At 58.4% G+C, this 24,461-nt stretch overlaps 1 protein-coding gene across 2 annotated transcripts; it reads left to right on the forward strand.

The window, feature by feature from the left end:
* The first annotated feature begins 237 nt into the window (after positions 1 to 237).
* Positions 238 to 22,982, forward strand: RFTN2 (raftlin family member 2). 2 transcript variants are annotated; one of them, XR_013637833.1, is made up of 9 exons: positions 238 to 1,350; positions 7,040 to 7,291; positions 15,264 to 15,444; positions 16,038 to 16,146; positions 16,561 to 16,951; positions 18,264 to 18,467; positions 19,027 to 19,169; positions 19,626 to 19,729; positions 20,623 to 20,658. XR_013637833.1 is itself a non-coding variant. In XM_078866156.1 (9 exons), exons 2-9 carry the CDS (start codon positions 7,134 to 7,136, stop codon positions 20,720 to 20,722), a joined length of 1,377 nt encoding a protein of 458 aa, XP_078722282.1. In that variant the 5' UTR covers positions 244 to 1,350; positions 7,040 to 7,133; the 3' UTR covers positions 20,723 to 22,982. The 2 variants fall into 2 exon arrangements, 1 of the variants encoding a protein (XP_078722282.1); XM_078866156.1 differs by having other exon boundaries at positions 244 to 1,350; positions 7,040 to 7,278; positions 20,623 to 22,982.
* Positions 22,983 to 24,461: the final 1,479 nt, after the last annotated feature.

Consider the following 24,461-nt stretch of genomic DNA (forward strand, 5'->3'; position numbering starts at 1 on the left):
CCCAGCACCCACCACCTAGCACCACCACCCAGCACCACCAACGCACGGGCGCTGCCGCGTCGTGGAAACTTCTCGCCGAACGAGAAATGGAAGTTTCTTCCCACGCGATTCTGGCACGATAACAACAACCGTGCAGTTTAGGTGTCACTCGTTTAAGCAGATCGAGTTTTGTTTCCACGTGGCCACGTGGTCACGACGTTTCACCGGAAAGTCGAGGGGGAAATATCGCGGGGGTCGAACCCGAGCGGCGGCCAACATCGCCGGCAACTTGCGGCGGCCTCTGTCAGACGAATTAGACGACGGGGAAGCGGCAGCCCTGGGCCCAGATGGGAGTCGCCATCACGAGACGAGAGCTGTCGACGAAAGGCGCCCATCCCATCTTCCCCCGCCTCCAGCCTGCACCGCTCTGCGCTCTGCAACACCTCCGCTGATGGAGTTTCTCGCCATGTGCAGACACGGGAGATGGCATCGGGTTCAGAGTCGCCGGGGCCCCCGGCAGGGCACGCCTCTGTAATTGGCGGCACTCGCAATGACTCCCCGTTCGCCCTCCACCCACACCGTGCCCCCCTCCCTGCCCCCCGGCCCGTCCCACTGCGCCGCCGCTAAGCGATGCCACATGGCCGGCAGGCTCGCGGCAGGCTCTGCTCCTCATTGGGTGGTGGCCTGGCCCGCTCGCCCGCTCGCTCGCACCCAACAATGTCAACGATTCCTCGTGTAGCCTCTCACGAAGTGTCGGGCGGGCGATGTTAACCAGCGCCGCTGATTCCGGGCCGCCAGGGCGCACGACTCGCAAAGGTTTGTAACTTTAAACACCGCAACGGGTGACGCCTTTTAAAGGCCGAGTCGACCTAGTGGAGGCCCCGGGACTGGGTTCAAGGTATTGGCCGTCACTGTCATCGGTGAGTGGAGAAGTTCGAACGCGGGCTGCCCGAGTTCGGAACGCGATGCGGTGGCGCTAACCGATGCGCCACCGCTCCCTCCCCTCCTCTGGCTCCCCCGGGCTGAGGGGGGAGGGGGGAGGAAGTTTCCCCTCTCGCTCCCCCCGCCCCCCCCCCGCCACTGCGTCCCCGACGGAGGCACAGCCACGAGCACCGCTACCACCACCGCCGCTGCTGCTACCATCGTCGCTCCTTCTCGCCGCCTCTCGCCGCCCTCCAGCTCGCCACAAACTTGGTGCGAGCGGCGCGGCCCGTGCCGGGGGGGCGTGGAGCCGCCAGGCGGAGAGAGACGCCGGCAGCAGCAGCAGCAGCCCGGCAGAGATGCCGCTCGCGCCGCCGCCGCCACTGCTGCTGCTGCCCTCTGCCTCCTCTTCCTCCTCACCGCCGCCGCCGCCACTCGCCGTGTGAGGAGGTGAGGACCGTGAGGAGGTGGGGGCTGGGAGGAGGTGGGGGCTGTGAGGTGAGTGGGGTGAGGAGGTGGGGGTTGTGAGGAGGTGGGGGGGGGGTGAGGACCGTGAGGAGGTGGGGGGGGTGAGGACCGTGAGGAGGTGGGGGCTGTGAGGTGAGCGGGGTGAGTGAGGGGGGTGAGGACCGTGAGGAGGTGGGGGCCGTGAGGAGGTGAGGGGGGTGAGGAGGTGGGGGCTGTGAGGAGGTGAGGAGGTGGGGGCTTCCCACTGTCACCGCTGTTGCTGAGGCTGCTGGGGCCCTGCCGGCCGGGCCGGGGGGGCGGCCGCGTGGAATATTCCGTGAAAGTTTTGTGGGTAAAAGCGCGCGCCCGTGAGAGAGAGAGAGAGGGCAGGCGGTGGGTTGGTAACGTTTGTCGGCATTGGTGCTGCTGGTGGTGGTGGTGCTGGTGGTGATGGTAATGGTGGTGGGTAGTTATGTCGGTAGTTGTAGTGGTGTTGGTGGTTGCGATAGTGATGCTGAAAGTGGTGAGAGTACCGGTGATGACGGTAGCAAATATAATTGTTGGGGGATCGCAGCTGGAGTCTCTGACCCAGACTCTCTGAGCCAGACTCTCTGAGCCAGACTCTCTGAGCCAGACTCTCTGAGCCAGACTCTCTGAGCCAGACTCTCTGAGCCAGACTCTCTGAGCCAGACTCTCTGAGCCAGACTCTCTGAGCCAGACTCTCTGAGCCAGACTCTCTGAGCCAGACTCTCTGAGCCAGGCACAGCGAGCCAGGCACAGCGAGCCAGGCACAGCGAGCCAGGCACAGCGAGCCAGGCACAGCGAGCCAGGCACAGCGAGCCAGGCACAGCGAGCCAGGCACAGCGAGCCAGGCACAGCGAGCCAGGCACAGCGAGCCAGGCACAGCGAGCCAGGCACAGCGAGCCAGGCACAGCGAGCCAGGCACAGCGAGCCAGGCACAGCGAGCCAGGCACAGCGAGCCAGGCACAGCGAGCCAGGCACAGCGAGCCAGGCACAGCGAGCCAGGCACAGCGAGCCAGGCACAGCGAGCCAGGCACAGCGAGCCAGGCACAGCGAGCCAGGCACAGCGAGCCAGGCACAGCGAGCCAGGCACAGCGAGCCAGGCACAGCGAGCCAGGCACAGCGAGCCAGGCACAGCGAGCCAGGCACAGCGAGCCAGGCACAGCGAGCCAGGCACAGCGAGCCAGGCACAGCGAGCCAGGCACAGCGAGCCAGGCACAGCGAGCCAGGCACAGCGAGCCAGGCACAGCGAGCCAGGCACAGCGAGCCAGGCACAGCGAGCCAGGCACAGCGAGCCAGGCACAGCGAGCCAGGCACAGCGAGCCAGGCACAGCGAGCCAGGCACAGCGAGCCAGGCACAGCGAGCCAGGCACAGCGAGCCAGGCACAGCGAGCCAGGCACAGCGAGCCAGGCACAGCGAGCCAGGCACAGCGAGCCAGGCACAGCGAGCCAGGCACAGCGAGCAGGGGAACGTGACTGTGGAGGCCGAGGCGACTCCGACGTTACGCAACCACGGGCCGACCTCGGCTCCGCAGGCGGCCGCGGCGATTCGCTCCCCGCCGCGCGATCTGCCGGCCCCATTGCCTCACCGCGCTTGTTGTGCAAACTGGCGGCCCTGCGCGGTGCTCGTGTGGACATACACACAAGGGGAGGCTCGCAGACAAACAGCAGCGCGCGTCTGCCGCTCGCAGCGCGGGGGCAGCTCGCGACAGGGCCGCAAGGGGACGACGGCCGACGGCGGAGACCGGCGATGGAATGGCAGCCGAAGGAGGGAGAGCGCCTGAGAATGGGTCCCCTGCGGAGATGAGGCAGTGAGATCAGCGTCGTGTGGCGGAGCGAGAGGCCCCGTCCCGCAGGGATGGGCCGCGCCGTGCGCTCCCCTCGCGTCAGCGGCGAGGCGCTCTTCCTTGCTTGGCCTTGTTGGCCTTACGTAAAGAGTATCTGAGTGTCGAATCATTCGCGATTGGGAGATCGATACTTACTAGAGATCACACATTGCATGTTTTTTTATAATTTTATGGGGCCCTATTAAAAGAAGTTTGACGTTTCAGCCCCTACACCTTGGTTAGTTGGTGGATGTGCGTCTGACTTTCCCCAACAGTCTAAGTAGGTGACCGGGGGGGGGGGGGATGTTCATCTCTCTCTGTGAGAGTGTGAGAGAGTGAGAGAGAGTGTGAGAGAGTGTGTGAGTGAGAGTGAGGGAGAGAGAGAGTGTGAGAGGGTGTGAGAGAGTGTGTGAGTGAGAGTGAGGAAGAGAGAGAGTGAGTGAGAGTGAGTGAGAGTGTGAGAGAGAGAGAGTGTGAGAGGGTGTGAGAGAGAGAGAGAGAGTGTGAGAGGGTGTGAGAGAGTGTGTGAGTGAGAGTGAGGAAGAGAGAGAGTGAGTGAGAGTGAGTGAGAGTGTGAGAGAGTGTGAGAGGGTGTGAGAGAGTGTGAGTGAGTGAGAGTGAGTGAGAGTGTGAGAGAGTGTGTGAGAGTGAGAGTGAGAGAGTGTGAGAGTGTGAGAGAGTGGGAGAGTGTGAGAGGGTGTGAGAGAGAGAGAGTGTGAGAGGGTGTGAGAGAGTGTGTGAGAGAGTGTGAGTGAGAGTGAGGAAGAGAGAGAGTGAGTGAGAGTGAGTGAGAGTGTGAGAGAGAGTGAGTGAGAGTGTGAGAGAGTGTGAGTCGAGTTACGCGAGGTGAGCGAGGGCTGATGGGACGGTCTGGTGAGCCTGCTGTTGCTGCTGTTTATCAGGGAGAGAGAGAGAGACAACCCGCGGGGTTTGCGAGGCAGCTGTTCACAGCACCCGATGGCTCGGGGCCACGCGGATTCTCGCGCCACACTCGTGTCGCGCACACTCGTGTCGTGGTGCTGTTGGTCGGTGTGACAGGGGAGGATGTAGCGGCGATGGAGCGAAGAAGTCGACTTTGGTGAAGGAGCGAAATGGATTTTTGCATCGCAGGACTGTTTGAGATGGCGACTCCTTGGGGTGGCCTTCATTCAGCAGTGGATTGACCGTGGCTGATGATGATGAAGCTGATGCTTCACCACCAGTGACCGGGTGATGAAGCATCAGAGAGCCTCCCCACCGCTGCTGTCCAGTGGAGGAGGCTCTCATGAAGGCACCGGAATATTTCGTTAATTTTTAAACGAGGGGTGGCGCAGTGGTTTGCGCACCTCTCTATGATCCGGGTGACTTGATTTTGACTCCCGGCCACGGCGAAAGTGAGGCGCGAGCGATTTCCAGACCGGTTCTGTGCCTCCAACCCCACTCCTCCACTTCACTGGGACGCACAAACCAGGGCGGTGGCGATCGGTCATCCATCGGTGGATCAACAACGAGGCTGCACACCGCTTAAACTAATTTAGTAAATTGCCGCGCATTTACAATCCTCCTCTCGTGGCACCGGGGACTGGGAAACCTGGAGTGGACTTAGTTTCCCTACGAAGCCGGAGCTAGGAGCCACACCTAGGGTCACGCCACACTTCCTGCCCACATAACCGCGAATATAATTTCATTATTTTATTTTGTGTTGATTGTTTGCTCAGGCGTGAGACGGAAGGTGAGGTAGCGAGAGAGCTGGCCATTGACTGCCTTAGCAGAGGCTTCGAGAAATATGTAGATTGCCCTTTTAAAAAGTAACGCTCAACTTTGCCAGTGAGCCAGACGGCACGGCGATCAGAGGTCATGAGGGTCGTAGTAATTGGAAGCTCGCGAGTTTGAATCCCAGCTGTGTGGATCGGCTCAGGCCGTCGCCTCCAGGGCGGGGAGACGAGGCTTGTCCTGCGGCCAGGACAGCCCGGCCGCTGCGTCATCGAGAAACACGGGGCCTGCAGTCCCAGGGAGCGTTGAGTTTAAACAAACAAACACTCGTGCTGCTACATACCAAATGAACGTTGGGATAACCAAAGAGATGTTTAAATCCTGGGTGCCCAAGTGTAGCGGGCCGTCTCTGCCCGGTCATCAGTGACTGCAGAAAGTAACTAGATTCACGTTAAAATGGTTTTTGCACTTGGATCAATTCCACGTGAGAATAAGAAACATCGGTTTGACCGTCACGTGACAAACATTGCGCTCTGTGGCAGAGCGAGTGAAGAGGTGCTGGTGCCCCATACTGTGTAGAATGGATGTCATTTCAGGGTGATCTCAGAGGTAGCTCTGTGATGTCCGCTTCCGTGGGCCGTTCTCTAACACGCAGGGACACGCCGCTCTGCAACATCTCCAAACGGTGATTCGCCTCGTGACACCGATAGTGTCGCGATGCACATTGTGGGAAATATGACAAGGAAGTCCGACGAGCCGGGATCTCCCAGTTGGCACTGGTCAGTGCAGTGCGACGTTTATTGAGAGACGTGGACGCCCTGGCCAACGGCTCCATGTGGACGAGCGGCCCAGGAGAGGCTTGTGCTGTAATTCTAATTAGCGAGCTGTAATTGCAGCCGTTTAACCCGAGCAGCGCGGGGCCGCGGTGAAGTCACTCGCGCACTGGCGGAGATGGAACCAGTGCAGTCATCTCCCCCCCCTCATTCTCCACTCTCCTCCTGTCTCTCCCTCCTTTCTTGATCTCCTCTCCCTTCCCATGTATCCACTCTCCCGTCTCTTCTCTCTTCCCTCGGTCCGCTTTACCGTCTCATCTGCATGATCCTCCACGTGTCGGTTTCACGTCAACATTGTTGGGGTTTAGGATCTAGCCAGGGTTTAGTGTCAGCTGGGTCTGTTCGGGTCAGTGACCCGGATAATGTTTGTGCATCTAGCACACCACATACAGTATACCCTACACCATAGCTGTGGCTACTGGTCGCTTGCCACCTACCATGGCGAGACGACCGATCACATTTCTCGCTGTCAAAATGTGAGGTGGGTGATGAGGCCCCGGTTGTGACTGAATGTTTGTGGAGCCGAGCAGGATGGGAATGGTGTCCAAGTGTTTACACAACGGCAATAAAACGCAGTTCCCATCTCCGCTTTCACCGATCGTGTTTTCATCGCAACGTTACTTCCTGTCAAACGTGCACGAATCTCGTTCGGGGTCTGCTCAGAACATCATCTCTCAGGGTTGCAAAACGACGACAGCTTTGTGATAAAACCAACAGAGGTAGTGGCATGGGGATACCTTGAAGCTGCCTTAGGAATGTGGAATTTCCACCGAGGAATCTGGACCGCTGGAGAAGATACGTACCACCGGGTGTTTGTGTGACGGGAGAGGTGGTTTTGGTGTTCGCACTCGGACACCGCTCACTGTACACACTCAAGGTGGTGGGGGAGGGCAGTGATAGTGAGGGTGGGGTGCAGACTTGGGGAGCCTTGGCCCAATAGTGCCGTGGACTTGTGCCCGTGCGTGCACAAGCATTGTACATTTCACCTGGTTCAAAGTGGCCGTGGTGCAGTGTTTTCAGCGCACTACGCTTCAAACCCCGTGACCCGAGTTTGATTCCCACTGACAACCAACATTACTGAAGAATATCTGAACCGGTTCTGGGCCTCCCCGAGGTCGACTCAGCCTCAAATGAGTATCTGATGCGGTGTGTAAACAGCACCGGGGAGATAAAGGTGGCCAGGCGAGGTGCCGGGCACGCCACCCCCCCTTAAGCTCTACGCCGCATCAGCCTAAATATGTGCTCTCTAACATCACTTGGCCCAACAGTCTTGTTAAAGTCTGCATGGGGGATCTTTGTCTTTGTGTGCGACACCTGCAGTGACCCGCGTCTGTGCCAGGCGGTAGCAGCAAGCAGCAGCAGCGGTGACGCCGGTGGTGGCGGTGCCGTGCTGCCAGAACCGGCGCCAGCAGCCATGGGGTGTGGCCTGCGCAAGCTGGAGGACGCGGACGAGGGCAGCCCCGGCAAGATCTTCTCCACGCTGAACCGGCAGCAGGTGGAGGCGCGCGTGAGCCCGGCGTACGAGTGCCTCCCCCTCGACTTCACCACCGCCCGCTCAGGTACCCCGCTCAGGTACCCCGCTCAGGTACCCCGCCTCGGCCCCCCGCGGGTACTCGCTGGGCCTTACGCGAGCATCCCGGTCTCAACGGACGGCCGCGGTCGCACGGGAATCTTGCTTGAGGCGTCGAGTGGGGTCACGGGGCCAGGTTCACGGGGTCAGGTTCACGGGGTCACGGGGTCAGCGACGGGACTGCTGCGGCGTGCGTGGTTCTGCTTCTATTGCGGAATCTGCCTTCTCGTGTGGGAGCACCGCGTGCCCCGCCACGGAGAAACGGCGATTACTGGACGTTAATTAAAGTAGATGGGGCCCCGCGGGAGGCGCCGGGAAAATGTGAATCTAAAAACGTAACGGGGAGCGGAGATGGCGCGAGGCACAGAGACGTGGCCGTGACGGCCAAGTCTCCGTGACGTTTTGTCGCGCTCGCGGGTCTACGTCGACTTCCATCGTGAGCCGTCAGCTGGAGCGAGCGGCATTCGCCAGTCAGAGAGATCCGCTCGTGAAGGCGATGACGACCGCTCACGCTATCGCGTGCTCGTGAACGTCAGTCGGTGATCACCGGAATGCGCCCAATCTCATCAGACCCTGGAAGCTAAGCAGGGCTTAGCCTGGACATTCCAGCACTCGAAAGTATGACTGCCGTGTCAGCGGGGTGGGGACACTTGTTATCATGCGCAATTATTGAGAGTCCAGTCCGTCATGGTTGCGCCGCGCTCATCGCACTCGGTTAGCTCTTAGGAACAACAACAATGCCGCTGCCGCTGCTGCTGCTTCAAGGCTGTTGCGCAGCTGACTCCGACTCGAGGATGGGTCCCGAGGCCCTGCCACCGGTCACTGTGTCCACGTGTTTGGGCCGGAGACCCCGGTGAAATTGTGCTGTCCGTGTCGGTGCACAAGGCTTACGATGTGCGGGGAAGCAGAGGGCGGTGCAGCAAAGCGTGTTGTTTGACTGCACTTCTACGCTCCCCTCCTTTACGAACCCACACTCACCAGCGTAGCCAAGTATCGTCAAAACCCCCACGGCTTGGGGAGGCCCTCATCCACCAGCGGAGTGCTCAACACAGTCAACGTACACAACTCGTCCCGTGTTCCTGTAGAGCATTCTGGGTATAACTCCTCAGCCAAACCGTCCGCGTCGCCTCTGGTCAACTCTGCGTGCCCTTCTCCATCGCAACCGAGGGGCGACTTGGCGCCATCGCCCGGCCGACTCTTCGCTCGCCGTTAAGTTCGATCGCTTGTCACGGAGACGACGTCACGCGCTCGCCTCCACCCGCACGAAACCTCTCTCGGCCTGTCATGGCCAACCCCGGCCATTCCTTCTTCCGCCCCTCATTCTACCCTCCTCTCATTCTACCCCCCCCCCCCCCCCCCCCAGGTCTACCGCCGGCCAGCGCCTCCAAGCATCGCGCTGTCGAACTTGCGATCGTGGTTCCTCACGTTGCTAATGCCTCTGTCCAGTCCGGTCCTTTCCCTCCGTCACTTAAACCGGGCCGAGTGCCTCCTCCGCTAAGCGCAGCTCGCTCCGAACCCGAGGACCCCGCAAACTACCGCCCCGTCACCACCTCGTCAACCGTCTCCAAACTCCTGGAGCGCCTCGCCCTCAGCATAATCCAAGATCACCCCCCCATCGTTTTCCCCACTTGAGGCCACCCTCCGCCCAGCCCACTCCGCCGACACCGCACCCTTTCGATGGCCGTCGACGTCTCGAGGCATCGTCGCTCCGGTCGGCCTCGACGTGTCGGCCGCTTTCCGCCTGCGGTTTTATTTCACAACTTGGCAGCACACCCATAGGGTGGCTCGCCCCACGTCTCCCTGACAGAACTTGCGACCTCGAGGTCGGCGGCTCCTCGGCCCCGGTGGTCCCCCCAGCCCCTTCAGCGTTGCTCAGGGATCCGTCCTGGGCCCTCGTCTGTCCTCGGTCGGCATCTCCCCACTTGGTCGCCTCGTCCATAGTCGCGGCGTGAACTCCAAACTCTCGCACCTATGCCGACGACGCTCATTTACGCTCCACGCTAACCTCCGCTCGGGGCCACTCGCCCTCACTTGTTGTACCTCAGCCTGACGGAAACTGGTTTGGAGTCCCTTTGGACCAGTTTCAAACCATGTGGGTTTCCTCAGTCCTAGGAGTGTGGTACAGATCAGTAAAACCGTGGCCAATTCGGAGGCGTTCAGCTAATTTGCTCCTCTTCACGGAGTCTTTCAGGATTCGGCAGTGCGTAGCTCGCAGGAAGAAGTGAGAGTGTTCCCACGTGAGTGGCAGCAGGAAGCTCGCGCCGGGTTGACCGGGAGGCCGGGCCCCGTCAGCGAAACTCTTGAGGAGGTCAAACAGTCACGGTTTGGGTTTTGTAGACAACAAAGTCAAATGAATGCGCGAATGTCGTTAATCTGGCCGCAGCAGCCGCATCAGCGGTCCCTGGACGAACGGAAGAATTTGGATTCCTGAGCACAGAGAAGTGAGAGCGTTTTACCATCTTCGGTCACGGCCGGCTGTGTCGGGGCATTCGAAAACAACAACAACAACACGTGTGTGATGCCGCGTTGGCAGCAGTGGTGCCCGAGCACAAATAATAATGCTTACTCAGTCGCCAAGCACACTGCAGCCCTAAAGAGGAAATAACTCATCATAAACAACGCGATCTCTCTCCGCTCCTCCTCGTGCACGATAGCAGCCATCGGCAACAACCAACGGCAAATAATTTGGCTTGTTTTGTAACTTCTACATTTTTGGCAGCGTTTGAGGGAGCGAGGTTGCGGTTTAACGGTCTGTGGCACGTCAGCCCTCCGCTTCGCTCTCTCTCTCTCTGATGTGTTCTGCGAGACGTTCATGATGGGCGTTTATGGCCATGGGTCTGCGGAGCGGCGCGTAGTCTCCCTCTCCCACAAGGTCCTGCGGGCCTCACTTCCTGCCCGCAGGGCCACACATATGGCATTGTTTTGTAAACTCTCCCACACTCCCCCGCCCTCGCTCACTCTCGCTCGCCCTCCCTCCCCTCCTGGCCCGCACCACCACCACCGCCGCTACCGCCAACAGCCAGAGAATGTGCCCAACCCAGCCAAAATGTGTCTCCAATCATGAGCGTTTACTCGCACGAGAGGGGGAGAGAGAGAGGCACGCAGACAATCGACAAAGAGTAAAAGTGCTTTGGGCGTTTGTTTTCTGGGGTGGTTGAGAGAGTGAGAAGGAGAGAGGAGGTGCTGGGTGGTGGAGAGGGGGAGAGGGGGGCTGGGTGGTGGAGAGAGTGAGAGGGGGACAGGGGGAGAGGGGGGCTGGGTGGTGGAGAGGGAGAGAGGGGGGAGAGGGGTGCTGGGTGGTTGAGAGAGTGAGGGGGGGAGAGGGGGGCTGGGTGGTGGAGAGAGTGAGGGGGGGAGAGGGGGGCTGGGTGGTGGAGAGAGTGAGAGGGGGACAGGGGGAGAGGGGGGCTGGGTGGTGGAGAGGGAGAGAGGGGGGAGAGGGGTACTGGGTGGTTGAGAGAGTGAGGGGGGGAGAGGGGGGCTGGGTGGTGGAGAGAGTGAGGGGGGAGAGGGGGGAGGGGGGCTGGGTGGTTGAGAGGGGGGGGAGAGGGGTGGTGGGGAGGGGGGAGGGGGAGAGGGGGGCTGGGTGGTTGAGAGGGGGAGAGGGGGGCTGGGTGGTGGTGAGGGGTGGCTGGGTGGCTGGGTGGTTGAGAGAGTGACACTGTCACATGTATTGGGTTATTATGACTGCTGCAGTCACTAGAGGTCGCTGCACTCGCCACAATGTTTTTAAAATCTTTATTCTGTCTGCAAGAAGGGTAACTGGATCCGGACACAACACTACCATCACCACCACCACCACCACCACAATCAATACCACCACCACTGCCACCGCCAGCATGCAACCACCGCCATCGCCAACACCACCACCAACACTATGACCACCACATTCATCAGCACAACCAACACCATAACCAACACCACCACCACCAACATTATCACCACCACAATCATCAGCACAACCAACACCATAACCAACACGACCACCGCCAACATCACCACCACCAACACTATCACCACCACAATCATCAGCACAACCAACACCATAACCAACACCACCACCACCACCAACATTATCACCACCACAATCATCAGCACAACCAACACCATAACCAACACCACCACCGCCAACATCACCACCACCAACACTATCACCACCACAATCATCAGCACAACCAACACCATAACCAACACCACCACCGCCAACATCACCACCACCAACACTATCACCACCACAATCATCAGCACAACCAACACCATAACCAACACCATAACCAACACCACCACCGCCAACATCACCACTACCAACACTATCACCACCACAATCATCAGCACAACCAACACCATAACCAACACCACCATCGCCGCCAGTGGCTGTGACGGACGGCGCAGTAAACCGTGGCCGAGCGGGAGCCGGAATGGCTGCGTGTGGGGACAATCTCCACACTGCAGCTAAACATCTCCTATTCAGCTCGCACACGACCGGCCCGAGTGTTGTTGGTGGTGGTTTAACTTGGCACTCGTCTGTGCCATTCTCTGTTTGCTCCGGCCACGCGAACGTCTCTCAAGGTTGAACCGCAGCCCTGGGGGAGATCAGCTGTAGACGGTGCAATATAGAATTATTCCTGCCGTAAGAATGTGGAAATTCCACCGTTGGCTTGGATCCATCAAAGAACTCCAACAAAGCCCTGTTCTCATTTGACCGCTGAGGCGGTTGGGCCTCGGCAAAATGTGGGCGTGAAGTCAACGCGACGGACCTCGGTTTGTACAGAGTCCCCTTGCTGCCATACAGACTACCATGGCTGCCATACAGACTACCCTGCTGCCATACAGACTACCATGGCTGCCATACAGACTACCCTGCTGCCATACAGACTACCATGGCTGCCATACAGACTACCCTACTGCCATACAGACTACCTTGCTGCCATACAGACTACCCTGACTGCCATACAGCCTAGCCTGGCTGCCATACAGACTACCTTGCTGCCCTGCTGAGTCCCCTGGCTGCTGTGTCCCCCGTGGGCTGGCGTGGGGGGGAGGGGCAGGATTGGTTCAGATGTCACTCGCCACTGACGTTGGCTACGGCCAGGAATCTAACTCGGGTGGCGGGGTTGGTAGGGTGGTGCGCTAACCATTGTGCCACCACTCCTCCGGTACAAAGACCTGCGCCGTCATTCTGCTGGAGCAAATGAGTCCTTCGACCTTCTGACACGCACGCGTACACACGCACAGATGCATGCACACACGTGCACAAACATGCACACGCGCCCGCTTTGCACAAGCTTGGAAGGAGGCCCATGTATGAAACGAGAGGCGAGAATTGGAATTTTAAACACACGCGTCGTTCAGCCGGCACCGGCATCCAAACTCGGGTGGGAGAATGGGGGCGGCTGGGGGAGGAGAGGGGGGAGCAGTGGCAACAGCTGCCGGGAGGGGGGCCCTCCCCCTCTACCCCCCCCCCCCCAACCCTGTTTCCCAGACGCACACTGCCTGCCGCATCGCATAAATATATGCGAGCCGAAAAATGCGATCTCTATCGCAGGATAGAGATCGCCGTTGGGGCCACGGCTAACGAAGCGGTCACGCCGGGGGGGCAGGGGGGGGCGAGCGATGCACGCCGGCGCTCGGTAACCCTGCACCTCGCTCGCTTTGCCCGCTCGCCGTCACCCCCACCTCACAGCACGGAGGCATTTACGGTCGAGAGATGTCCGGTCGGCCTGTAACTTCCCTCTCCTGGGCAGTGGCCTCCCCCATCCTTCTCCCTTCCCTCCGTCCCCAGCTGCTCGTGTCCAGCGGTGATCTCTGCGATGTCGTCTCCATGCTGCTGCTGCTGCTGCTCTCACCTCGTCTTCCGTTGTCTTTCTCCGCTTCACTTTACCTTCTCCGGCGCCGATTCCTATGCCCGTCGGTCGAATATATACGGTGGGTTAAGAGGACATTGGGAATGGGATGGACAGGAAACGCGATGAACAAAGCGGCGTTGAAAATCATGGGATGCAAAAGCAATGAACAGAACGATGGTGAGGTTGAGACACGGGGAAGGAAGTGGCGTGGAGCTCCGGCATGTCGTGCCATAGCCACAGGCAGCTCTCCTGCAGGTAGGAGGTGAAGAGGAAGACAAAGATAGATGCTGTGGGGAGCATGGTGATACGGCAGTCTTTCTGCTGCTGCTGGTGGTGGTGCCCATGCACGTACACAGCGGCTGCGCGTATCACTCGAGAAGCGGCGTGCGTGCGAGCACGTGGCCCGGCGCTCGCGTGCTCTCGTGTCTCCACGGTTTTGTCAAGAGCTCGTTGTTGGCAGGACCCTGCTCCCGAGCGCCAGCGCGCTCCTCTGCAGCTGTGCGCGATGAACTCTCCGCAGCGCTCGCAATTAGGGCAATTTGAATGCGGTAATGGTATTCACAATCTGTTAGGGTTCGTGAATTATGCATTGATGCACGCGACTGTTTAACTCTTGAGCTCAGTATTGCCGTGGCTGCTGCCGCTGCCGCCGCCGCCGTGGCTGCTGCCACCGCCACTGCTGCCTACTGCTGCCGCTGCTGCTGCTACTGCCGCTGCTGCTGCTGCTACTGCTGCCGCTGCTGCTGCCGCCACTGCTGCTGCCGCTGCTGCCACTGCTACTGCCGCTGCTGTATTCTTTGTTTTTACGCTGTGAAGTCGGAGCGCCGTCTCTGGGACGTGCGTTTCCCTTCACCCCGTGACGCTCAAAGAATGGAAATTATCTCTTAAAAATCTGGTGATCGCCGGATGTTTAAGGGCGCAGGGTCCAAGTTCGACGCAAAATTCTACAACACGCAACGCAGGATAATCGTGGGCGTCGTTGTAGAGAGCGTGCATAACAGAAGAGATGGCAGACACTACGCCTCCTTTGCGTATATTGTGCCCGCTTATTCATCGTTCTACGTCAATGCTGCCATCTGCAGAAGTTCTCTATGCTCTGCATTTGGCTTCTGCCCGCAGGCACATGGGACGTGTTGCTTAAGAGTCTCCGCAGCGACGCTGCTGCTTGTCTCGTCCTAAATATCTGCACGTGTTCCACTGCTTGACCGTGCGGCTTCATAGCCATTGGTAGAAGATTGGGAGACAGCGTCCGTGGCGGCCGTGACGTTTAAGAGTGTGGGCCTCTCCTCCGGCCTCTCCTCCGGCCACTCCTCCGGCCTCTCCTCCGGCCTCTCCTCCGGCCTCTCCTCCGGCCACTCCTCCGGCCTGCTCTGCGGCCCGTGCCAGGCGTGTGTACGAGTTGTTCGGTCTCGTCTGCTTTGTTTTAAATTTTGCACCAATTACGCTGTCTCAGCCATTAGCGTCCATCACGGGGCGAGCGGTGTGTTCTCTGTGTACCCTGAGAGATAATGATCCCTCGCAGCCACATGGCTCCTAGCTCACAGAGACGGCTCGCAGTGTGAAGGTCACGAGGTCATAGTGTAGTCGGGGGTCAACTCGTATCATCACCACCAACATTGCCATCGTCATAGCCTTTGTCATCATGATTATCATCACCATCATGATCATCATCAGAAATGGGAATGTGGAATTGCCATCATTGGCTTCGTCAAAGTCTCTCTTGCTTCAGCAGAGAGACCCCCACAGTGTATTTAAGAATCCAACGATGCAGATTCCTCAAGATCCAGATCCAGTAGTCATGTGCACTGCTGCATTGGACTCGCATGGCGTCATCTGTTTACACATTGCTACAAGTCACCCCCTTTATCTGTTTAATGTTTCTGTAACTTCATCTTGTCATTTTGCCTTGTTATTGATTGTAATTGTAGTCGTTTGTCGCTACGTGGCCGCAGACGCTCTACCCCAGGGCATGCAGGCTGTGCAGAACACGCTGTTGTTGTTGTTGTTGTAATTATTATTGTTCAGGGATACACAGACGCACTGTGCGACGGTGTATAGGCCGAGGAGCGTGTCCTCTGGTTGTTGTGGTTGTTGTAGTTGTTGTTTGTGGTTGCGGCGTGGCATGCAGATGCGCTGCCCGAGGGCGTGCAGGCCGTGGCGTCCGTGCTCGACCTCCCGGCGCGGCTCCACGACCTCGGTCGCCGGGGATTTTGGGTAGCGGCGGTCCACCCGCTGCTGTTGCCGTGGGGACGCCGCCGCTCGTTGCTCGACCAGATGCTCCGCCTCGTCCTCGTGCGTCCATCACCCAGGTGACGCCCCGCGCGACCGCCCACGGGGCTCGTGGTTGGGTGGGTTGGTGGAATTGTGGTGGCTGAATCGGTGAGTTGATGGTGGGCGAGTGATTATGTGGATGGGTAGGGGAGTGGTAGGTAGGTGAGTTGGTAGGAGAGGCGTCCTCAGCCATCGGCTCGCCCATGGGGAGTCTGTCTCGCCAGTGGGGGTCTCCTGCCTCCCCTCTCCCTGCTGCCCACGTGCTGCCTGATTGTATCCACTTCCTATAGGTCAGGGAATCGATTCCACGTCCCACTTTCACTGCAATCAATTCCCCATCGATTGCCATTAATAAACAAACCAGAGTCGAGGCTCACGAAACCCAACCAGGAAACAGCCAAACAGCCGTCCTGTTGAGGAGCCTTTCACTAATTCGTGTGAAGTGAAGCCCTGAGGGACGGGAGGGGGAGGCAGGACGAGACCGTCGATACAAATCATCGTGTTCACCATCGACACGAACTATCGTGTTGACCGTCGACACGAACCATCGTGTTCACCGGCGACACAAACCATCGTGTTCACCGTCGCCTGTGCTCATTTGTGGTTGTGCATTCGCTGTGACCGGGAGCAGCGCTGGATCCGGCTCGGAGCCCCCAGGGAGGTTCCGGCTCCTGGTGGAGGAGTGCCCGCTCTCCAGCCCGGAGCTCACCACAGAAGCCTTCAAGACCTTCCTCAAGAAGGTCGGTCGGGGCGGGCACCGTCGCCCAGAATTCAGCCACAGAGTTTCCGGTTCACCGCCTGGTGGAGCGTTAACGTCAGTTGTGCGATGCACAGACTGATCCCTGCCATAGTTATGTGGAGTTTACATCACTGGCTCTGCATACATGGCTATTGATGGGGTTATTGTGTCTGTTCTCATTCGCCCTCCCCCGTCTCCTTTTCTCCCCATCTCCATGTCTCGTGTTTTCGCTGTTTTGCCATCTCCCACATTTTGCTGTCTCCCTGCATTTGTATCCCCTTGCCTCTCCATCTTCCTGTCTTCCCATCTCTCTCTCTCCATTTCCGCATGCTGCCTTTCAATTTCCCCATCTCTACCCCCCCCCACTTGCCCCCCACCTCCCCCCCACCTGCACCCCCCCCCGCGCCGCCCGTAGTCTCTGGAGGCGGCGGTGGAGCGGGGCCACTCGTACGTGGGTGCCGTCGCCCAGTACTCCCCCAGCGGCGCCGGCTCGCTGCCCCGTTGCTCCGGCCGCAGCGTCGCCAGCGAGCTCCCGTCCGCCCGCTCGCTCGCCTCGGACGAGCGCGCCACGCCGCCCGGGAGACGGAGCAATGGGGCATCCCCCGAGGGGGAGCACGGCGCCGCCGCCGCCGCCAGCGAGGGGGAGGCGGACGAGGAGGAGGAGGACGACGACGAGGTTTTCGCCGAGACGACGCCCGACGCGCGAGCGGCGCCAGGGAGGGAAGACTCGCCGGAGGAGGAGGCGGCAGCGGTGCGGGAACTCGAGGGGGAATCGACGGAGAGCGGCGGCCACGGCGGTGGCTACGGTAAGACGACGGCACTCGCGCCCGGCCAACAAGATTCACCAATAAATAACAGATTTTACGAGGCCATCGGTTTGACTCGTGCGATGGACATCACCACCGCTGGCAGAGTATCAGCACCCGGGGATGACTTGCAGGGATCTCGCAGGTAACTCCGTGATATCCACTTCCGCGGGCCGTTCTCCAACACGGGCGGTCCCACTGTGCGAGGGCTCCGAATGTATTCTTCGTCTTGTGACTGGACACTGGTCATACAATCTGAAGAATATTTTCGGTAATTCACGAAACAAAGAGTTTTATTTCTGGCGAGCACCATCCAATGTTTTGAGACCTTCCTAAGGCTCCGCAGCATAACAATCACAGGACCCTCACGCAGCTGAAACCGTTTCTCCAACGTTCACCGGGACCGGGTTGGTGAATTCCGAGCGCACTGAATCCCCACGCCTTGCGCCACGGGCACTGGACTCCCCCTGCCGGCGAGCTCCTCCTGCGGCGTCGCTAGCGGTGGTACGGGTGGCCGGGGTGCCCTCTTGTGCCGCGTCGGTGGCGCTGTCCTCGCGATATCGCGCTGGCCGCTGAGCAGCAGGTGCAGCGAGCAACACGCGGAGCGGCGAATCGGGGACCGGGAAATCGGCCGCCCCCGGCACCCCTCCTCGCCCACGCACAGCGGTGGGCGCCGGGGCCCGTTAGCGTCGAGCCCAGGTCTCCCGCGTTGCCAAGGAGACGTGCAGTCAGACCGGGTGCTCGCCCGGCGGTTTATAGATGGGTAGTGTGGTTATCTACCTGCCTGCCCCTCCCTGTGTGCTCGTTTTCCATGCTACGTACACATCCACCTGCTTTACTCGCTTAGCTCCCGAACTACCTACTCGGCTCTCTACCTATCAAATCTCCTGCCCACCCACTTGTCTACTGACCCACCTACCTGCATGCCTGCCTGTCTGTCCACCTAAATCCCTACCTACCCCCCTGTTCACATTCTTGCCTACCTCTGATACCTATCACCACAGCCATTGACTCACTCAACTACCTGCTTAACTACCTCCCTCCTACCTACATGTGCATACTCGCCCACCTACCCACCCACACACCTCCCTCTCGCAGAGGAATACGGTGCACAAAGACAAAGAGAGGCCCCCTCATCGCCAGACGTGTTCTTGGGGCGAGTGCTGTTAGCAAGCACCGATGAAGGTCGGCACGCTCAGACTTGCACACACGTTGTCCGTATCCTGCTGCTCGCCCAAGTAAAAATGGTCCCCGCATTTGACCTTCCCTACCCCCCCCCCATTCACCCCCCTCCCCCCCCCCGTTGCTGCAGACCTGCGCGTGTTCCTGCTCTACAACGTGCCGGAGGACCAGCGCCCCGGTCCCGCCTACTACACGGACACGCTGCCAATCAGAGTCACCCGCCGTGGACATGCCCTCTCCGCGCTCGACGCCGATTGGCTGGACCGCCTAAGCCGCCACCTGGAGGAGGGGGCCACCCTGGCCGACGCCCAAATCTTGCCGTTCACCGGGAGAGGTGGGGGCCGGGGAGAGGGTGGGGGTCACAGTGGGAGGGGGGGGGCGGGGTTGCCCCCTACTGAGATGTCTGGAATCGCGGCTGCGAGGATGTGTGGTTCACAATACGTGGTCGTGATTTGAGGGTTGGTGACCGGTTCGTCCGTCACACGGGGCCGGGCGCAGAGCGGGCGACCGGTCAGGGGTTGTGCAAATGGTTTATGAATTGTTAGCGTCGAGCCAACGGATGAACCGAGAGGGAGCACACAGCAGGAGAGACGGAGCAAGCGAGACGGACGAGACGGACGGGCAGGTGACGCCGCCGCCGCACTGGCGGTGGCAGACAGTGAGACAATCAACAATTGACTCTCGAATCGTGGCCCGGAATCTGACAATTCCTGAAATCATGAATCATGCAGCAGTAGAAGGGGGGTGGGGGGGCAGCCTCGCTTGTGCTACACACACAAAGTGTGACTGATGGTGGTGATCACGGTGATGATTATGACGGCAATATTGCCGAGTATATTATTGATGACGATGATGACGATAGTGACGATGACCATGCCCCACCACCACCACAGGCGACCGAGGACCCAAGGCGCTGGAGGGGCTCCTCGTCTTCGAAGAAAATGTCGACACGTCCTCGTGCTCCTCCTCCTGCTCGTCGCCAGAGATGAGGACGGGGAACGATGTGATCGTGGTGGAGCAGCTCACCCTGATTGAGGTGGACAACAACAACATCATCAACAACATCCACTACAGCAACATCAACATCCACTACAGCAAAATCAACATCAATAACAACATCCACTACAGTAACATAAATAACATCCACTACAACAACATCAACAACATAAACAACAACAGTATCAACAACAACATCGACTAGAGCGCTGAGCTAGAAACCCAGCTACCGGAATTTGATTCCAGCTCGTGGCCAACACCAGTGACAAATATCTGAACCAGTCCTAGGCCTTCCCTAGGTTGACACAGCCTCAAATGATTACCTCGTGCGGCGTGTAAACCATCAGCACCGAGGAGACAAAGGTGGCACGGCGTGGTGTTGCCCACACCACCCCCGTGTGCGCCGTGCCAGCCTGCGTCAGTGCTCTCTAGCAGCACTTAGCCCGACAGTCTGCAAGGCTACACAGGGGCTCGTTGTGCGTGCGCTCGTGTCCAGGGCTGCGAGGTGAAGACGGACTACGTGCCGCTGCTGCACACGCTCGCCGAGTCGGGCTGGCTGCTCACCGCCATCCTGCCCACCCCTGTCGTGAAGCCCGACAGGTGAGGCCGGTGGTGTCGTCGTGTGTGGGAGTATGTGAGAGAGAGAGAGTGTGAGAGGGCGTGTGAGAGAGTGTGAGAGAGTGTGTGAGAGTGTGTGAGAGAGAGTGTGAGTGTGAGAGAGTGGGTTAGAGAGTGTGTGAGAGAGTGTGTTAGAGAGCGTGTGAGAGAGTGTGTGAGAAAGTGTGTGAGAGTGCGTGTGTGAGTGCGTATGTGAGTGTGTGAGAGAGTGTGTGAGAGTGTGAGAGGGTGTGTGAGAGTGTGAGAGGGTGTGTGAGAGTGTGTGAGAGTGAGAGAGAGCGTGTGTGTGAGAGAGTGTGAGAGAGAGAGTGTGTGAGAGTGTGTGAGAGTGAGAGAGAGCGTGTGAGAGCGTGTGAGAGCGTGTGAGAGCGTGTGAGAGAGTGTGAGAGAGCATGTGTGGGTGTGAGATGGGTGAGTGTATATGTGATGTATGTGGTTTGTGTCTTTGGGGAGCATTCGTGGAGTGGTTAGCACGCTGCGCTACCTACCCAGCGACTCGAGTTCCATTTACGCTCACGGCCAACACCAGTGACGATTATCTGAACTGGTCCTAAGCCTCCCCTAGGTTGACTCAAATGAGTATTGTACCTGGTGTTATTTGTAAAGATTGCCACTCGGGAGACAAAGGCGGCCGGGCGTGGTGCTTGCCACCCACTGCCTCATGTGCCATGTTGGTCTTCATTAGAGCTCACTAACAGCACTTACGTAACAGTCTGTTAAGGCTATATGGGGGATCTTTGTCTTTGTGTGGGGAGCAGTGGCGTAGTTAGCGTGTGTGTACTTTACACTTTAGCGAGCTGAGCTGACGGAGCAAAGGAGGCCGACACGTGGGAATCATGTGATTGTGTGATCACGTGTTCTGTGTTTGTTCACAGCGAAGGAAACTTGGTGAGCAAGCAGATCGTCTTCCTGCAGAGACCCATGCAGCCCGCAAGACCCACACCAGACACCCCCAAGAGTGGGAAGAAGGCATGATGATGGTGGAAGAAGGCGTCATGATGATGGTGGTGGTGGTGCTATAAGAAGGCGTGGTCATGATGATTTTGGTGGAAGGCGTAATGATGATGATGGTGGTGGTGCTGGAAGAAGATCCAGGAGCCATGCGGAACAGCAAATGTGTGCACACACAGGAACGATGACGACGATGACGACCGCCACTCGGTCACCGCGGTGGCGTCACCACAGCACAATGCCACATGGGGCCCCCTCATTCACCGCGGTGCATGTGCCAGGCTATGTGCACTTTTAGGCCACGTGAAGTGTCAAAGGCTTTTTTTGTTATTTCCTTTGATCCTATCTACGTGACTTTACCAAACGACCCAAAGAATATATCAAAGCCTGTTCATCTTTCTGCGCACACACACCCATACGCACGCACCCAGATCCCCCGTTTAGCTATACACACAAATCCACTTGTGCGCATGCACACACACTCGCACACACGCGCACACACACACGCCGACGCTGCAGAACAGGACAGCAACGTCAGTTCGGTGCACGTTGAGTGGTTGTGCCCATTACGAACACGCGCGCACGTCACACGCACGCGCGCCACCACGCCGCGATCAAGGCCGTGACCCCGCACGCACGCGGGACACGGTCGCATCAGCGTGAACAGTCGGACGCAGAGTCGCTCGCTCACGGCTCTTCCTAAGATCGCGCCCCCCTCACCAGGGCCCCCCTGTGGCCGCGACCAGTAAATGCAACGTGCGCTCTCGAAATACTTTTCCTTCGCAGTCGCCGTGCCAACGTGAGAGTGTTTGGAGGTCCATGGAACTCTGATCCCAGGGTCACAATGTAATACATTATTTGAACCCAACCCCCTCTTCCTCTAGCCGGTCCGCGCCGTTCTCGCTGTCCCAAAGCTGCAGCGATGGTGGGGTTGGCCGGTTTGTCTCTCGCACCTTTGTAGAGACAACCGCCAGTGTGGGGACACCTGAGCGGACACCCGACACCGATGTAGGATTATGACCCACGGTGGGGGGCGGGGTCAATTTACTTTTGGAGAACGCTTAACCCAGGGTTCAAATTATATTTCTTCTCATACCAGTCCAAATTCTGTGGGGTCCAAATGCTTTCTCGCACCGGCCGACAGCAGAGCTCCGACGGGCAGAGCCCGGCCACTCGCGAGCAGCGCCATGGCCGGAGACGCCGCCGGCACGTGGCCGAGAGAGACACGAGGCAGTGGGCCACGCCGGCCGGGCAGCCGGCACGCCGTCGGGGTCACGGGGCGACCCGCGGGGCTGGGGGGCTCGACGTTGGATTTGAGGTTTTGGGGTCAGGCTCCCCCTGGGCACGCTAAAAACGGTGACCCGCCTGGCCCCTGTCCCGTCGGCTGTGGGCGGTGAACGAGACGAGGGCGGCAGCGTTCCCAGATCCCCGCGTCTGCGGTTGAGAACGATCATTCTCAACCACAGAACGATATTCTGTCTAAAAGCGTATATGCAATTTTAACGTGCAGTATTTTCCTCGAGATTCCACGGTATGTTACAAACTGTGCTCTGTTTAGCCTTCAGAAAGCAGAGCGATCTGTATTTTGAAGCATCTTGTTTATGGGAATGAGGTAATCATCAAGATTGTCAAAAACTTTGATGAGAGTATTTTTTATATCGAAAACCGTTTTTTGTTTCTTTTTACACTTTCGCAGTATTAACGAATTACGATGCCGCCCGCCAGTGTGTGTCTTGCTTCCAAGGAAGGGCTAATAATTATCTGCATCGCTCGCTATTTAATTAACGTGAGGCGTCCGCACGATTGTTCACGCGTGTTTGCCGGACTCTTAAGCCATTGTACGCGACTCACGGTTGCTGCCAAAATGTCCCTGCCGGGGAGAACGTCTCGCGAGAGAGAGAACGTCTCCCTCCGTCTCGCGAGAGAGAGAACGTCTCCCTCTGTCTCGCGAGGGAGAGAACGTCTCGCGAGAGAGAGAACGTCTCTCTCCGTCTCGCGAGGGAGAGAACGTCTCTCTCCGTCTCGCGAGGGCCCTGCCGGAGAGAACGTTTCGCGACGGAGGCCACGGGGTGGCCGCTTCCTGGCGCGCCGCGCGATATCGCCGCGTCCGCTCGGCGACGTCGCACCGTCCGTTTTGCACAAATATCTTCAAATCACGATTACCTTTGCTCGCTTCGTTTTTTCGTATATATTTTTTTCATTTCCTAACGATATTTACGGAATGGCAAACGCGATTATTAATATTTCTACAATAAAATGTACGGCCATCCGTTAAATGCACGTATTTCAAAATGCGTTTGGGATAAATTGCCGGCACGTTTGGTGGTCACGCGCCGTCGTGATTTTCTCACCACGTACGCGCTGCCCACGCCCCACAGAGGATCCATTCGGAGACTCGCAGCAGGTGTACGGCGAGAGAACGGGAGTCGAATAACTTCTGAGCGGTCTCCAATTCGTACTTGAAGTTCATCAATGCACAGAATCACGATGTAAATAATGTGAATTAATTACAGAGTAAAGGGAAACCGATATCGCGATCATGGTCACTTCGTGAAATGCGCATTGTGGTGTCGTGTGGGGAAGAGCGATGTCGTCGCGGCAGCCCTCGTGAAGCCGCCGGTCGAGCGGTGGGGGCGCGTGCCACGCCGCCCGACTGCACGTGGCACCACCAGCACCACCACCACCCAGGAGGCCATTGCCGTTGCAATAAAAACAGAACCCTGCGCAGCCAATCAACGGTCCGGAGAGGTCGCTTTTGTTTGGCGAACGTGTGTCAAGTGAACCGAAGTTTACGTTGCCCGCATGCTCTGGTGAGTTTGGGGCCGTGGGCGGTCACCTGTTGTAAATCCTGAACCAGTGGTGGGAATTCGACATTGCTATGGTTGAGGGTGAGTTTATCCATAGCCCTAGGATGGCCACTGTATTGTATGATGACCATGGGGTGCCACTCATTTCCGTTGATGGCCCTGAGACAGTGGTGGAAACTCCACGTTTCTGTGGTGGGGCAGTGTATCTATTGCATCGATACATCCATTGGTGTCAGCTTCGGGTTCAGAGGTCGACGGTCAACGAGTTCCAGCGCCGACTCTCGGCCCAAGCCCTCGCGATGCTCCGCGTGCTGCAGGTGGATCGCACACAACAACAGTGGACGTCCAGGTGCCACACCCTGACTCGCCAGGAGAACGCAGCAAAGCACGTGGATTAATCGCCATCTCTTTCCATCTCTACGGAGATTTAGTGTTACCCCCTCGTGCGCGAGGGTTCTCTTCGGGTTCTCTGGTTTCCTCTCTTGACTTAAAGCTTTCGTGACTGCAGGAATTCGTTCATGAAGCCATCCATATATATAGACGCAGACACACTTTAAACCGAGAAGATGGGTACAAACTGAGCAATCATTGGAACGACGTTATCAACCAGTTTAAGTCATAACTGGCTGTGATGTTCCCATCCTACCACCTCCCGATGTTAGTTTTGTGCTTTATGCTTATCTCAAACCTGCGCTGTCACAGCCGCTTCGCGCACCAAACCCTTGGTTGCGGCTCTGCGGTCTCCCATTAACATGCCAGTCTCTCTTTAACATGCCAGTCTCTCTTTAACATGCTAGTCTCTCTTTAACATGCCAGTCTCTCTTTAACATGCCAGTCTCTCTTTAACATGCCAGTCTCTCTTTAACATGCCAGTCTCTCTTTAACATGCTAGTCTCTCTTTAACATGCCAGTCTCTCTTTAACATGCCAGTCTCTCTTTAACATGCCAGTCTCTCT

The sequence above is a fragment of the Lampetra fluviatilis genome, chromosome 21, assembly GCF_964198595.1.
Source record: "Lampetra fluviatilis chromosome 21, kcLamFluv1.1, whole genome shotgun sequence".
Lineage (NCBI taxonomy): Eukaryota > Metazoa > Chordata > Hyperoartia > Petromyzontiformes > Petromyzontidae > Lampetra > Lampetra fluviatilis.